Here is a 17,331-nt window from a genome sequence, read left to right as displayed (position 1 = left end):
GACATGGGTTCAGTCCCTGGGTGGAGAAGATCCTCTGGAGAAGGAAATGGCAACCCACTCCAGTATTCTTGCCTGGGAAATCCCATGGACAGAGGGGCCTAGTGGGCTATGGTTCATGGGGTTGCAATGCGTCAGACATGATTGAGTGACTAAACCACCACCAATGACAAGGGAACCGGTTTATACTAAGTCAGAGTGCTAAGACAGCAGAATCTTTTATCTTCTACTAGCACCCATGAAACAGTGAACAGACTACCTTGTTAGTCTGCACATAGGATAAAATTTCAATCTTTCACAGTTCCTGACAGTCCAAGAGGAAATGGCAGGGAAAAAAAGAAGAGATGGATAAACTTCCCTTGCTTCTCTTTTGGTCGTTAAGTTTAAAATATTTAAAATTACCAAAATTTATTTTTTATTTTACCTTAAATATTTAGAAACCAGTAAAAATTCATATAAAAAAATTGACTGGGTGCTACATACACTTGATATGAATAAATCTAACAGCTGAATTCTTGGAGTATTTTAAAGCTAATCTGATAAAGCACTCGAGTAAATAGTATTATTCCTCTAATCGGAAAGGTTTCTTTAGTAAGAAAGGAAAGGTTCACTCATTTATCCAACCAAATCAACCAAATTAACCTCAACAATCAATGAAATGCCCCCGTTTAATTTCCTTCACATCCTAAATATGCCTGAGTGAAAACAACATAAAATGTTATTGATATGCTATCTTCTGGTATTTGACAATTAAGCTATTAAATATAAAATAATCAGCATTCATATGCATAGGGAAAAGGGTAAGAGCAGACACTACTGATGAGAAGCCTAAGTTGAAACATGCTTTTTGCAAGGCAATTTTGGAAATATAAACCAAAGTTTTAAAAATGCAAAGCATTTGACAATGCAATTTTATTCATCTTCTATCCTAAAGAAATAATGATCTATGCAAAGATTTAGCTTTAAAAATATTTACTACAATGCTGTTCATCATGATAAAAGCTGGTAATAATATAAATATTGAAGAATAAGAAACTGGTTAATTAATCCACAGGATCTCTTACACTGAAGTATTGTCAAGCCCTAAAAGGTACGTGAGTAGTATACTTACTGAAATAGAAAATTGTTTATAACATAGCAAGTGGGGAAAAATGTTATAAATCTGCAAGTATAGCATAATCCTACTTTAAAAAGCTGTTTGCTTATATAATATACATTAAAAGAACCAGCTTTGCATGCAGAAATACTAATTTTTACTTTTCTTTTTCACTTTTCTATACTTGCCCACAGTCAATATGATGATAATTCCTAGCAGCTTATCATCATTACAATTCAGTAACAAGAAGTATTACTTATGAGAATGAAAATTTTAAAACCTAGAAGAATGGAACATTGGACAAGCCTTTCGTTGGCCTTTCTATAAAGTACGCACCTGAAGGAACTTGTAAAAGTCCACAAGTATCCCTACTATATAGCACAGGGAACTCTACTCCGTGCTGTGTGGCAGCTTGGATACATGTGTATGTGTGGCTGAGTCCCTTTGCTCTTCACCTGAAACTGTCACAACACTGTTAACTGGCTACACCCCAATATAAAATAAAAAGTGTTTAAAAAAGTACATGGCACTGAGAAAGCACTCAGTGTTGGTTTTCTTTCCCCTCAATCAAATCTGAAGACTGATTAAGTCAACACTACATAAGATAGAGACAAAGAGTTCAATCCAATATGCTAAATAAACATTTACTAAACACCTCTAATGTGCCAGATAGCGAAAATAAATACTGAAATTATTTCAGAAAGCTTTTTCTAAAAGAAATACTACATTTTCTCCCAAAGTATTATTACATTGCTAAGTTCATTTCAAAAGCAGAACTCAAAACTCAATAAAATCATTTGGAAATGAACAGCTGAAAAATGGCTGAGAAAATGCAGCCAGCTTAGCCAGCTCTGTTATTATAAAATTAATCAATAACATCCTAATTAATATCTTGAAATAAGCTCCCCATGGAAACTCATGAGCTTGCCCCCCCCAAAAAAAGTTTTAAAAACACTTTAAAAAAACCCCAAAAAACTGATGCATACATCATAAACTTTCAAAAAAAATCTACACAGGGTTTCCCTACAAAGTCATGAAATAAAGAGCTTCTTCCACTTGATGTTTTTAAATCTCTTCACAAACTGTTGTAAACATGCACGGTACATCAATGTATTGATAAATGCAATCACAAAAAGGCTTTTTAATCAAATAAAATGACTACTATCCCCTTTACATCGGCCCTTGCCAGAAATGAATGTGGTGTAATTCTCATTTCAAACTTTTCCTTGTAAGTGGTACTCCATCATTTGTGCTGCAAGATAATGTATGTATTTTTTAAAAGAGCCAAAACTACTGATTTAAAACTCGTAAGTCGAGACATTCAAGATAAATAGCAAAACAAGACTGAAAGATCAACTATACGAAGAAAAACTGTACTTTTAGTCATTTATTAAAACACAGTTTAGTAAAGAAAGTACATTCAATTGTAAAACGACTTCAAACAGTTCCAAGTCAACTCAACTTTTAAACAGAGAAATGGTAACAGGACACAGGGCAGACACTTCATAATGGGACAGTATGCTGCTTTCCTGAAGAACGCTGACATTCTCTTTACCAAAGAAAACAACAACAGAACATGAATTTTGCCCCAGGTTTCTTTGTAAAGGAATATCCAAAAAGAAAAAAAAGAGAGAGAGAGATCAATTTCATTCTAGCCCATTTTAGTAACAGAAAGACATCTGTGAGTGGTTTAAAATAATACTGTGAACGAGCACAAGCAAATGATTCTCTTTGCGTCTCTAATCTCTTTCCATTTAAAGGAAACAAAATGGTTCCCAGTTTACAGCAACTCTATCCCTCTCTCAACTCGATCAGTGTACCATTTTTTATTTTTTTTACTCTTATATTTAAATGTTTATCTACTAGGTAAAGCCTTCCTTGAAAATACTGCTGCTCTACAGAGAAAACCAACTGCTGCCCAAATGCCTGGGATCTTCCTTCTCACTTCCAAAATCTGCCAGTCAACACCCTGAGGGCTCTCTTGCCTCTTTCTTAGCTGGGCACTCATTGCCACATATGCTCCTGAACTGGTATATCCTCAATAATTATGATCAGCTCACTTTATCAGGGCAAAAATGATGCCCAAGTGCCATATGTTGAAAAATTAAGAACCATACATTCTGACATAAGGCTCCTTCACAAATCCCCTCCCCTGCCTGAGTTACGCCATACGAGATCATTGATATGTGTTCTCACCAGGAAAACATATTTAAGTTTCATCAGCTTATTGAACTTCTAAGAGTTCCTTCTATTTTTCCTCTCCCGAGTAAACCGCTTTTATTTTATATAACTAAAAGTACACATCTTTCCATCAAACTAAATAAATAACTTTGATATGAGATAATTTCTTCCTAACTTACTTGGTTTAAAAAGGTCAAATATCACTCAATATTATAGAAAAAATTAAAACTTAGGCTTATAAGAGATGTTCACATTCCTGTCTCCCTGCAGCAACACTGACTTACATACTTGCAAGAGGCCTTAGGTAATTTCTAAACTTCCTTAATTTTTTATCAAGAATAGTGCCAAAGAAAGTGGGCCACCTGACCATGTATCATATTCTTCATTTCATTATTCAGTTCTTCTATGTCTGTTCTTTCAACATTAAAGACCCCATCATACCTAATTCTGTTAAATCCATTCCTTAAAAGAAATGCCTCCCTGAATGCATCGTTAACATTCAATACTATTCTCACCACTTTACACCAAAAACTACTTCAGCTAATGTTTTTAGAACAGTGCGAATATGAACCAGAAACGTACAACTATGTCAGATGAATACTAATGTACATGCCAGCTGTTCTCTGTATGTGTGTGGGTGCAGGGGGGCTGTTTTCTATGACTAAGCACTAACGTACCAATAAATCAGATGTTTCCTTAATTTAGTTGTTTCCCTAATTTAATTATAGATATCTCATCTACTATCACACAAATATGGATAACTTTATAAAGAAGTACCAAATGTTTCTGGAGTAATTTTAATAAGCTCTTACTCAAGAAAGATAAGCTCTGTGTTATCTGATAATTTAAATATACACAGATACCTCAAAAGGTTATTTTATAGCCTTTTAGGAAAAAGCAAAAGAAATTATTTTTAAAAAACTATGGTAAACATCTTAAGAACAAATTTTTTGTTCATAAAAACGTATAAGCTAAATACAACTTTCATCTTTGTGTTATGTAAAAGCATAGAGGACATTCTCAAGAAGCATAAGCACAAATATGTCCTTGACTTTTAACAGCAGATAAAAATTTAATAGTAACAAAATATACTACAGGCATACAGACATACCAGATTTAACCAAAGTAAAAAAGACTGAAGAACGAAAGCCTAATTTGTTTAAAAATATTTATTTTAAATTATTAAAAGTTATTTTCTGCTTTTAACAGAAAAATCACTAACTTGCAATAAGTTGCTTTACCATTTAAGCCATCTACTAGTAATAGCAACACTAACAGTCAAAAAGAAAAATTGACTTTTTGGATATTTAATTTTAAAATGTATATTATCAACCTAAGAAAATAAATGATATATTTCAAAATCATTGAAAGTTATCAAACAATGGCTGTTCTTAAAACTGGGTATTTAAAATAGAATTATGCAACTATATTGCACAATTGATCATAAAATTTGTGAAATAGTGCCTGTGATTTATGAAGTGATTTTAAAAAGACATTTTAACCTATATTAACAAACATCCACTGTCCTTATTAACTTAATCCTTAAGCTATCATTATAATCACAATCTTCTGGAATATTTATTGGAGCTTAAGTAAGTGTACTTCCCCAGTTCCCAATGGACATATAACCTGTACTTTTGACAAACTCATTATGAACATTAACTTCACATTAATTCCCAGACATAATTATAGTACAGAATAGATAGCTACTTCCTAAGAACTGTTATTTTCTAGGGGACATTAGGGAAAAAACTCAAGAAATTCTCCAGTCAGAGACATAAGATATTCTTGGGCTAGACTTAAAGAGACCAAGGTCAACAATGACTTCCATATTGTCAAGTCAAGGAATCAGTTCTATGACCACTTATTCAGACTCTTTAGAAGCATCTGACATAGGTTTACAGCTGATTGTTCCGTAAACACTTCCTTCTGTAAGCCATTGTGACAACATAATTTCCTAGATTTCCTCCTCCCCAGGCAGCTGCTCCTTCTCCGGCTTTTCTACTGGGCCCTCCTCCCCGACCCAGTCTCTGAAAGTCACAAGCCCAAGGCCCTCCTGTCTTCTTTCTCTCCGCCCTTTTCCCCAATCTTCTTATCCAGCACCATGGCTTAAAATACAGTTAAACGCTGATGGTCCCCAGCCTATAACTTCAGTTCTGATCTTTTTACATTCAACTGCCTCAATAAGTGTGCTTGAATGTTCAGTTCAGTTCAGTCGCTCAGTCATGTCTGACTCTTTGCAACCCCATGAATCGCAGCACGCCAGGCCTCCCTATCCATCACCATCTCCCGGAGTTCACTCAGACTCACGTCCATCGAGTCCGTGATGCCATCCAGCCATTTCATCCTCGGTCGTCCCCTTCGCCTCCTGCCCCCAATCCCTCCCAGCATCACAGTCTTTTCCAACGAGTCAACTCTTCGCATGAGGTGGCCAAAGTATTAGAGCTTCAGCTTTAGCTTCATTCCTTCCAAAGAAATCCCAGGGCTGATCTCCTTCAGAATGGTCTGGTTGGATCTCCTTGCAATCCAAGGGACTCTCAAGAGTCTTCTCCAACACCACAGTTCAAAAGCATAAATTCTTCAGCGCTCAGCCTTCTTCACAGTCCAACTTTCACATCCATACATGACCACAGGAAAACCATAGCCTTGACTAGACGGACCTTAGTCGGCAAAGTAATGTTAATATGTATCAAATAGAAATCATGATTTTCCACTGCAAACCAGGTTTCCTTGTAAAAGCAAGTAACACCACCATTCTCCTGGATGTTCATCATTCTCTTTTCCTCCCATACATACATCAATCCATCGGAAGGAACAATTTGGAAACGGAACCCAACTCGGTTCACTTCCCACCTGTGGATTATATTACCTACAGATTTATGCTCCTTTAAGAGTGAAAAAGAAAAATTGGTTACAGATGTTGACAGAAACAGCATTTATATACATGAAAAAACTGACTGAACATATGTAAGGAAAATCAGCAAAGATGACTGCTTAAAAGTACACATGCCACTGTAGAATACAATTCACAGTCTGAGGCAGAATGGTAAAAAGAGCTTTAAATGCATAGAAAGTCAATTTAGAAACAACTGTACTTCACAAACAGGTACCATCTCATCCACCTTTACTATTTATGTGACTGAATCTTCCAGTTTCTCTATGAAGAAAGGAACAAAAAAAAAACTTTTGGCAAACATATTTGTTTTTATTTTAGTGACACCTTCTGATAGTAGGCTCTGGGAAAAAATGGAATATGAATTTAAAAACTAAAAGAGATTCATATGAACAGTAATTAAGCTATAACATACCGTACAGAGATCCTTATATTGCAGCTTTTGGAATTTTGTATCTGTGTTTCCTGCACACAGTTCCACATAGCCAAGAACAACTTGAAACACGGTGTTATGAATGGCTTGGGTGAAGTGCATATGAAGTTGATCCATTGCGGTCTATGGAAATAAAGCACATAATCGCCTATTACTAAAATAAATTATTAAGATAAAAAAAAACAGATTTGAAAAACATAGGAAACAATCTCTACCAATTTTACCTGCAACACAAATAACTATTATTCACAGAATTATAAATGTCGATTATTTGCCGCTAACCCTTCAAACAACCACAACATCATACCACTACAGATAAACCTCAATCATAAACACTGCTCTGTTGCTCCATATTTAAGACTGGTACCCAGTTTGCCAAACATGTCACGTCTAATCACACCTTTGAATTCCCTCTGCCATACTTTCATTTTCAGGATTCTCAGTGGTCACCTTCTCAGAGAAGCCTTTCCTGACTATCGCATACAAACCAGTACTTTGCATCACTCCGTACCCTTACACCGATTTTCTTTCTTTAATTTCTGTCTTCTGAACTAGAAGGTAAGATACACGAGGGCTTATATCCAGATGCCTCGAGCAATGCACATAGTTGGCAACAAAAAATATTTACTGAGAGAAAGAATTCATCTAATGGGGGAAATTAGAAGTTATAGTTGCTTCAAGGCCTTTGAAAATACATATCCCTCAAAATTACCAAATGTTTTCCTTCTTGTATTTTCCCTAGGTATATCTTAAGATATCAAAATTAATGAAGTACAATAAATAACCATATTTCTTTATTCACATTACACAATGTAAATAGCCTGGTAAAGTCTTAAATTTCCTTCTAATAAAAGAGACTTATATTTAAGGGAAAAAAAATTTACATCAATGTTTTGATGTTCTCAAGAAAAATGTATACTCCTATATGTAGAAGATGTAATTAACTTTCAAACTATGGCCTCCACTTCAGGCTTTTCAAGGAAGCCCCTAAGTAGTAAGAACAGGTGAAGACATGCATCATGGGAATAGTAAGGACATTCTGGGGATAACAAAATCCTTTGAAAACTCTAATAAAAGAAATGGACCTGTTTTACAGCAAATGTACACAATACACAAAAGTTTACCAGCCACTGTGAGAGAATCACGCTGGCCCATCTAGGAACCATGAGGTTCCAACCTTAAAAGTTCTTATTCAGGACCAAGAACTGAGGTACAAGAGATTACATATCCTCACCCACTGAATTATACTATACTTTTTAAAAAACCTACAGGAAATGATGAAAATATTAAACCTGAGACACACTTCATAGTTTAAAACAGACCTCTGCAGCTAAGTCACTTCAGTCGTGTCTGACTCTGTGCGACCCCATAGACGGCAGCCCACCAGGCTCCCCCATCCCTGGGATTCTCCAGGCAAGAACACTGAAGTGGGTTGCCATTTCCTTCTCCAATGCATGAAAGTGAAAAGTGAAAGTGAAGTTGCTCGGTCGTGTCCGACCCTCAGCAACCCCATGGACTGCAGCCTTCCAGGCTCCTTCATCCATGGGATTTTCCAGGCAAGAGTACTGGAGTGGGGTGCCATTGCCTTCTCCAAACAGACCTCAATAATGTGTTAATCACACCACCCACACTCTGAGCTTATGTGATCCTGCTACCATTGCTAACACATCATAAAAATTTACTTTCTTCAATGAAACTTTTTAAGCACACTACATTAATAATATTTGAACTTAAGCAATCAGGAAGAGCAATAGATTACTGATTAAGAAAAAAAAAATCCTTTCAAAACTTACCTGTGTTTTTCCAAGAAGTCGATAAGCTTGTTGAACTTTGGTGTAGTGGTTAATGTCAAAATTCTTGCATATTTTGGACAGAGCAACATCCAACTGTTCCTATGTAAACAAAAGAGAAGGTGAGAGGTGGTTAAGGAATCATGTTTTCAAGGTAATAAGAAAATATTAAGACTAATGCCTCACCTTTAATTAATATCTAAACACATTACTATCACACTGAATTTAATAGTCAAAAACAAATTTAATTAAAAATATAAGTTGTAATTTTTTTTTGGCTGCACCACACTGCTTGCAGGCTCTTAGTTCCCCAAGCAGGTATCAAACCCAGGACATGGCAATGAAAGCACCAAGTCCTAACCACCAGGGAATAAATTATAATTCTTATTAACAATTATACTCAAGTTTATTGAGATGTTATTAATATGTGAATTAAAAAAAAAATTTTTTGCCAACTGGTTCAAGGGACACAAAATAATTATAATAGTCTCTAAAGGAATTCTAGTTTTTATTTTTACTTAGCTTTATGTTTCATCAAGCATCAGCTAAAATCATGTAATTATATGAAATGAGTTTGTAGGACTACTGAAAAATAAAACCACCCTTCTTAATCACTGAAAAGTAATTCTCAACAAAACTACATTGACTTAAAAGTATACACCTCAAGGTACTGCCTTTTTATATCTAAGTGTATCCACTTTGTTTATGGGTTTCTATCTCAATGATTTCATTTAAATTATAAGAATGAAGAAAACTGAGTTTTCAAAAGAAAGTCTTCATTAAAATATTCAGGTGATCAAAAAAAGAAAAAAGAAATAAATAAAAGAAAAAAATCAGGTGATTATTTACTTAAGGGATTTTCAAAATAATTCTATTTATGCTTACCAAATAAATTATCATTCTTACTATGGAAATAATTGCATTTATGATCAAAAACTACTTTCACAAAGGTCATTTGAAAGTCTAGCCTCAACCATTCTAAGAGCTCTCATCAGGAAAACAATAAAATACAATCTCAGAAGAAACTAAATAATTCTTATTAAATGTATTTAAATGAACCCTCTGCTTTACAAAGATTGCTGAGGAAGACTTTATGCTCACAATGACACAGCTTTTCATTTCCAGTTTCTACACATTTGAGGAACTGTAAGAGATGTTATTATGAGGTTTAGGAATTCAGGAGGGTTATCATCAATCAATAATCATTCTTAAAATCAGTAAGCTAAAAAGGAGAAATAATTGATAATCAAAAAATAATTAATATATGGTAAATATTCTGCCTATAGTTTATGTGAGAACACACCTATAACTAAGAGTTTAGGAATCTTTGTAGATATGGCAATATTTCCAAATACTCTTTTCAGACCCTACAATTCCAAAAGTATCTTTGAGAGAATGAGTAAATTAACATTAACTTGACCAAGTCTGTTAACATTAACAGACATTCCAAATGAAAAACACAAAGAGTAGTGATCTACAAACAACGGTAAGAATATGGAAGTCAAAACGTAAGATACATCTATGCTATTCAAAAACCTCTGAAAAGAAAGTCATTTAACTTAAGATATAATCCTTCTTACCTCAATTTGTTCTAAAGTATCTTGCAACTTTGAATTCAGTTCACTATTAAATAAAACAGAATTAGGTGTGTCAGTCTTTAAAAGAGACAAACAAACTAGATGAATAAACACTCAAATTGACAAGTCAATAGTATGAGCAGTTAAGCTCTGCTGATTCTACAGACAGTACAGTAAGGCAAGAAAAATAAACAAAAGGAAAAAAATTAGAAAGGAAGAAATAAGAGTCATCACAGAAAATCCTGAAGAATTTATAGATAAAACTAAGAATTTAAGTGTCCCATGGATGGAGAAGCCTGGTGGGCTGCAGTCCATGGGGTCGCTGGGAGTGGGACAAGACTGAGCGACTTCACTTTCACTTTTCACTTTCCTGCATTGGAGGAGGAAATGGCAACCCACTCCAGTGTTCTTGTCTGGAGAATCCCAGGGACGGGGGAGCCTGGTGGGCTGCTGTCTATGCGGTCACACAGAGTTGGACATGACTGAAGCAACTTAGCAGCAGCAGCAGCAGCAAGTTTTAAAGATAATATGTGTAATATAGATGAAAAGTAAAACAAAGATAAAACTAATCTCTATATATCAGAAATAAGGAATTAGACAATCAAATTTTTAAAGATACATTTCAAAAAACCAAATACCTGGGAATAAACCAAATAAAGAATAAACAACACAAAACAGAGCAAAAATAAAGAAGACCACTACATAGAGGTATATACCATATAAACAGACTAAAATCTTTAATACAACTGATACCAATTCTCACAAAAATGATATGCTAAAATAACTGATATCTTATTAATATTAAGCCAGTGGGCTTTTTAATGGAGGAATTGACAACCTGCTTCTAAAATTCATGTGGAAACTCAAAGGTCCAAGACTAGTCAAGCAAACCCCAAAGAACAATGCCGTAAGATACACTAAAAACAGGCTGACTTACTATAAAGTTACAGCAGTAAGGTAGTGTGGCACTTATTATAAGAATACATTAACAAGTCAATACAACAGAATAAAAACAAAAGGTAAAAGCCTTAAATATTTGACAAAGAAGATATTCAATTGGCCAATGAACATATAAATATGCACTCTTTCAGGCATTCAGGAAATGCATATTAAAACTACAAAAAGACTATAACAAATGACTAGAATGGCTAAAAATATTTTTAAAAAATTTAAAACAATGTCAACAAATGTTGGCAAGAATGTAGAATAAAACACTCAACTCAGTGCTGGAGAAGGGAAAAGTGATACCACCTCTCTGGAACCATTAATACCTCCTGAAACTCAACATACACTTACTCCAGGTGTATCTATCAGAAGTGCATACACAATCTTCACAACATTATTTGTAACAGGCAAAAACTTGAAGCAGCTCAACTGTCTATGAAAAATTAAAGGGATATATTTATTTATATGATAAAATACTCTAGCAATGAAAATGTGTCACCTGAATCTCAAAAACATAATACAAAAGAGGTCAGTTTAAAAAATACATACTGCATGATTTCATTTACATAAAGTTCAAAACAGGTAAAAATAATGTTAGTGACAGAAATCAGAACAGTGGTTACCTTGGTAATATAATGACTGGAATGAGGCATGAAGGGTTTCTAGGGTCCTAGAAATGTTCTAGTTCTGTTTTTTTTTTCTGGGCAGTAATTACACAACTATGTTCCCTTTGTAAAAATGTATTGACTTACACATTTAGGGTATGTGATTGAATCTGATTTTTTTCCCCTTTAATCCTCCAGCGTTAGTGTTAGTTGCTCAGTCGTGCTCAACTCTTTGCAATCCTATGGGCTGTAGCCTGCCAGGCTCCTCTGTCCATGGGATTTTAAAGGCAAGAATACTGAAGTGGGTTGCCACTTCCTTCTCCAAGGGATCTTCTGACCCCAGGGATTGAACGGGATCTCCTGCGTTGCAGGCTGACTCTACCGTCTCAGCCATCAGGGAAGCCCTAATTCTCATGAGGTCAGTTTAAAAATAACTGATATTATTTGAATTATAACACCTCATTACTAAAAAATAAATATCTGCTATTATCTAAAAAAGTAAATACAATTTTAGAGAAAACGTTTTGACGAAAGGGATTAAGGTAAAAGTAAAATAAAATAGTAAGAAAAAGAGAAAGATGCAGTTTCACAGCAAAATTATACAAGGGTTTTTTTGTTTTTTTCCTTACAACTGTCGTCTGATTATCAATGTGATTCTCAAAGTCCTACCAGCCAAAACAAATAGGGAAGGCGACAGTACACAATTTGGTGTCCAGAATATCAAAACAAACCGGTAATTTAAGAGAAAGAGCAAAAACAAAGAGACAAAACTCACTTTTGCTGGCATTAAATTTAGAGAGAAAATTTTGCCAGTCTTGATAAAGAGAACAGCAATATTTTATCTCCTAAGGCAAAACACCCTCGGCAACTGCCTTATAGAACATACAATATGATTCATGGTTTCCCTTAGAGAGCCTTTTAATGCAAACTGAGACGATAACAACAAAGTGGTTTGATAGAGAGAAAGACATAGACATGTACAAATGCAAACAATCTGTCAGGAAAGTGAAACTAATAATAATACAAGCACCCAGTTTTGAAGGTCTCAAAGATAAACACTCAAACCCGTGGCAGAATTAGACCATTTTCAACAAATACTATGTGCCATAAGCATGCTTGTAATTAAGGTTGAGAATGGAAGATTACACTCTCAAGTAAAAACTGAAATGAACAAGCCTTCATCATTTGACAATCAACAGTGCAGGAATCTGGAGAAGCGAATGGCTACCCATTCCAGTATTCTTGCCTGCAGAGCCCCATGGACAGAGGAGCCTGGAGGGCTACCGTCCACGGGGTTACAAAGAATCAGACACAACTGAGCACCTCAACAAAAAAGACAACAGTCGTGTGCAACTGACCATTTCCTGCCATCATCTGGCAGCTTCATATGCATGTTACCCTGGCTGGTCCCTAAAGACAGCTGAGTTTGCAGTTTCTGAGTGAAGCAGAAATAAAAATTGTATTAATCCACTGCTTTAACACCTTTGGTGACTCCCCATGAAACCAAGAATAAAGCCCTAAATTAGCATGGCACATAAGACTCTTCATAATTGACAAAAAATTAAATTCCCATTCACTTTCCAGTGCCTCTACAGTGGATCCTTGAACAACAGGGATTTGAATTGCACTGGTCGACTTATAAGCGGATGTTTTTCAATAGTAAATCCCACAGTACTTCCTGATCCTCGGTTGAATCTGTAGATGCGGAATCACCTATTCAGAGGTCCAAGTAGGTAAGTTATATGTGGATTTTCGACTGGGCCAAGGGTGAGCACCACTAACCCCTAGGTTGTTCAAGGGTCAACTATATTTTAGTCAGATGGACGAGGTGCAGTTCCCCAAACAAACCCCAGGCTTTTCCACTCTCTGCTCTTGCGTATAATGTTCACAACAGCTAGAAAGTACATTCCTCTTTTCTCATTCCCAAATGTCTTTTTTTCTGGGAAGTCTCTCTCTCCTAACTGTTTCCTTAAGTTATACAATGCTGTGTTTACAGCACCCTGAAATAGAGTTAAGAAGTATCTGTGACTATTTATCAGAGCAGACTGTAGCTTATTCCCCAGGGATTCCCTAGCTCTAACTAAATTCACTGCCTGACTCAGAGCAGGAAATAAACATCTGCTGAGTCAAATTTGCAATTCAAACAAAAAACAGCAAACTTTAACCATCATTCCTTGAGCCCCCATATTCTACTTCAATTTAAAAAAAAGAAAGGAGAACATTTTAGAAGAATAAGAGTCAGACAGGACTCTGGGTCTACAGGGGTCTTACTAAAGGAAAAATAAATAAATAAGAGCGAGAAAGAGAAGCAGAGAAGTTGTTTCTACTCCTCTATCACACAGCGCTCAGAAGTTCACTAAGGCTGAAGACACAGACATGGAGAGGCAAGAACACTCAGAATAATAAGTATCAGAATTCGTAAACATATTCTTTCAGGGAATATTGAGTTTGGAGAAAAAAGGAATATATCTAAACTAATTCAGAGGTGACAGTAACAACTTCTTCAGCTTCTCAACTGAAAAAAATGGGCTTTAGAGTTTATTCACAATATTATAATAAATCTAGGTGCTTTTATTCCTTCTATTATTTATGGTTAAAATGATTTTGTAGCCTATATATTAAGAGTTAATGCAAGCATGGTAATGTATATGGTAGGCAGAAAATTTTAATATAAAATCTATAAATCAACCATTTTGGTTTTATTAAAAATGCTTTCAAGAGGGAAGGGATGTATGTATAGGTATGGCTGATTCTTGTTGCTGTATGACAGAAACCAACACAAGGTCATAAAGCAATTATCCTCCAATTAAAAATAAATTTTTAAAAATGCTTTCAAAATCTACAACTGTAGTTTGGTAACAGTTGGCTACTAATTAAAGATATACACATAAAAATATGATTAAGGAGTGGACATATTAAATGTGGTCTTTAAAGAAATCCTCAGCCATCATTTAGAAACATGAATTTCAGTTATTTGGGTCAGTTAATCAGAGTATGTAAAAAGGACCTAGTCATGAACATTTGGATAAATAAAAGCTATATTATGGTCAAAAAAATTACTAGTTGTAAGATGAAAGACTAAAAGCTATTAAAAGCTATTTCCAAGTGAGTGGAATGACTCAAACAATTTGGAGGGCATTTTTATAATCACTACAGAAAATATTAAAAATAACATTCATAAATAATTGACTTTCCTTTTAAGTAGCTACTCTGGGATACAAACTCACAAAATGTGTCCTAGAAAACTACAATTTGATTGTACTGAAAGACAAGATGGTATGGAGGTAATCAGCCTCTTAATGATCTTTCCCTGGTTTGTTATTAAGCCAGGTGATTTAAGACAAGTCTCTTAATAACTCTGGGCACCAGTTTCCTATACAAAAGTGGGTTGGATCTAAAGGGCTGCTTCAAGCTCTAAAGTTTCTAGATTTTATTATATGCTGAACACCAGCTAACCAATTAGCACATCTTTGTATATGATTCAGCAGAATGCTAAAACCTCTGGAACACACATAAGTAAAATTTATCCTTCCAAATTTATACTGTGTGTCCATGGCCCGCAGAAACTCCAGTCTGTTTAGATCAGAGGTATTATATAATTCCAAGGATTTCAATCTACTCACTGCTGCCGAGTTTTACCAACAGACCTGAGAGAAAACATGATTTTCAAACACACTGTAGCTAAACAACCTTGAGGTACCATCAAGTATCACAGGATCCTTCAAACTACAGAAAAAAACTGTAGAAGAACTCCACGATCACTTTGAATCAACGGAGATCTCTGTCCATGCTGTTCAGAAATCCCAGACCTAACTCACAATACAACCATTCACCACATAGAAAGTTCAGAGTTCATTATTAAGGACACTAAAAGTGTTCAAAACATTTCCAAACTCTATGAATTATAATTCCAGAGCAGAAGCCAGGCTCAGGAGTCAAATCTAGCCAAGAAGCTATGTTTCTAAATAAAGTTTTATTGAAACACAGGCACATGCATTTGTTTACATATCGTCTAATGCCACTCTTGGTCTTCAAGGGCAGAGCTGAATAACTGCAACCAAGACCTTACGGTCTGCAAAATTTAAAATATTTATTATCTGGCCCTTTAAACACAAAGGCCCTCTGGCAGCCCTGTGCTACAGTTCGGCAGAAGACCTTTCAGTTGGTCAACTGACCAAAGGTAAAACAGGAATGTTTATGTGCACTGAGTATTTCAGGGCTTCGCTGCTGGCTCAGATAGGAAAGAATCTGCCTGTAGTGTGGGAGGACCCAGGTCCGATCCCTGGGTCGGGAAGACCTCCTGGAGAAGGGAATGGCTACCCACTGCAGTACTCTTGCCTGGAGAATCCCACAGACAAGAGGAACCTGGTGGGCTACAGTCCATGGAGTCACAAAGAGTCGGACACAAGAGAAGTGACATGGGCTCGTAATATTTCAACCAAAGCTGTATAATGTACTTCACACACCCACTTCTGACTTAGAGCCAAGGGCTTTTCATTTGATAGCAGTTTTAACTTCTGAGTCTCATATGAACCAGATCACAAATAAACTGACTGTAATTTCAAGTTTCAGATTCTCAAAATTGAAGCAGGAACCTAAAAACAAATGCAAAAGAACCTGAATGCCAAATCACAGTGATCTTATATCCCCCAGTTTTTTATGAGTTGTCTCGCCTACAAAAGATTCAAAAGGAAATTTATTTTTAACAATAAGTTGTATTTTTCCAATGCATCCAACTTACTTTCCAAAAGTTGTTTCATCTCATTAGTTTATTTACTCAAGCAACATAAAGACAGTAACAAACACAACAGGTAGGAATACGTTTAGGAAAAGCACAGTTAACTCTAGTCAGAATATACTTCAGAGATTGGAGCAAAATAATATAAACTGGCCTACTGGCCATGAGCTTCCACTGCACGTAACAGCTATTACATTGGTAGATGGCCTACCACAGTTATGGTAAGAACAACAAGATGTGTATCCCAACAGATATAAATTTAAATCTTGCCTTTGCCACTCATTTTACAGAGCATCAGTGTCCTCATCTACAAAAGAGAAAACACTACCACCTGAGGACTATTTTGTTAATGCTAAATAGGAAAAAATAAGGAACATTATTTTAAAATAAAAGATATTTAAATATCTTTAAAAGATAAAAAATAAGTACAGTGCTTTATATATATTAAAGTCCAAAATTTTTCAAAAATTATATCATCATTATCACTATTATCATGATTCAGTTTTTAAACACTGAAGACTAAAGCTTTAGTGAGGAGGCCTTATTAAAATCTAATTTAGAATTACTGTATTGTCAGTGCTGCCTTGGATAATGGTGCCAAGCTCCTACCCCCACTCCTATAAATGTCAGTATTTCCCGTTCCCATGGGGCTATGGGAAGTGAGCCTTTCACAGCCGGAGCATTTCTGATGGCTTTTGTTTATGTATTCTGTGCTCTTAACTGGCATATTACCCCACAGTCCTGCCTGTTAACTGCCTCTTTCACCAACTCCTACAGAGCAAATACATTTCACAACCTCTTGGTATAACAAGTAACTATAGCATCTCATGTAGTTAAGCACTAAATAAATACTTCATTCTTGTCTCATCATCTAAGAGTAAAGAATCTAAGACAGGACTTTTCTAGACTGGTGAAATTTTAGATCAAGTGAAAAAAAAAGAAAAATCCTTAAAATTTCTAAAAGAAAGACACCATTTTTTTTTGTAAAATGAGAAGGAGAGTAGTATCTGACTCTGTCCTTCAAAACAGGAGGCTGGAATAGACAGCTAAGCAATGCCTTCCATTTTTTAAGGAAA

The 17,331-nt window shown here is 35.4% G+C and overlaps 1 protein-coding gene across 2 annotated transcripts in view; it reads right to left on the bottom strand.

Annotated features, from left to right (window-relative positions):
* Positions 1 to 17,331, bottom strand: part of VPS50 (VPS50 subunit of EARP/GARPII complex) — a 136,053-nt gene that overhangs the window by 81,698 nt on the left and 37,024 nt on the right. For both annotated transcript variants that reach the window (XM_040260292.1, XM_040260293.1), the window contains 3 exons: positions 9,971 to 10,013; positions 8,394 to 8,492; positions 6,583 to 6,723 (listed from right to left, as the gene is read on the bottom strand). In XM_040260292.1, coding sequence (XP_040116226.1) covers positions 6,583 to 6,723; positions 8,394 to 8,492; positions 9,971 to 10,013 — 283 coding nt within the window. The remainder of the gene's footprint in view (positions 1 to 6,582; positions 6,724 to 8,393; positions 8,493 to 9,970; positions 10,014 to 17,331) is intronic.

This window comes from Oryx dammah, unplaced genomic scaffold (assembly GCF_014754425.2).
Source record: "Oryx dammah isolate SB20612 unplaced genomic scaffold, SCBI_Odam_1.1 HiC_scaffold_18, whole genome shotgun sequence".
Classification (NCBI taxonomy): Eukaryota; Metazoa; Chordata; class Mammalia; order Artiodactyla; family Bovidae; genus Oryx; species Oryx dammah.
Note: the sequence above shows the minus strand (reverse complement) of the source record. Positions and strands in the feature narration are given on the sequence as shown.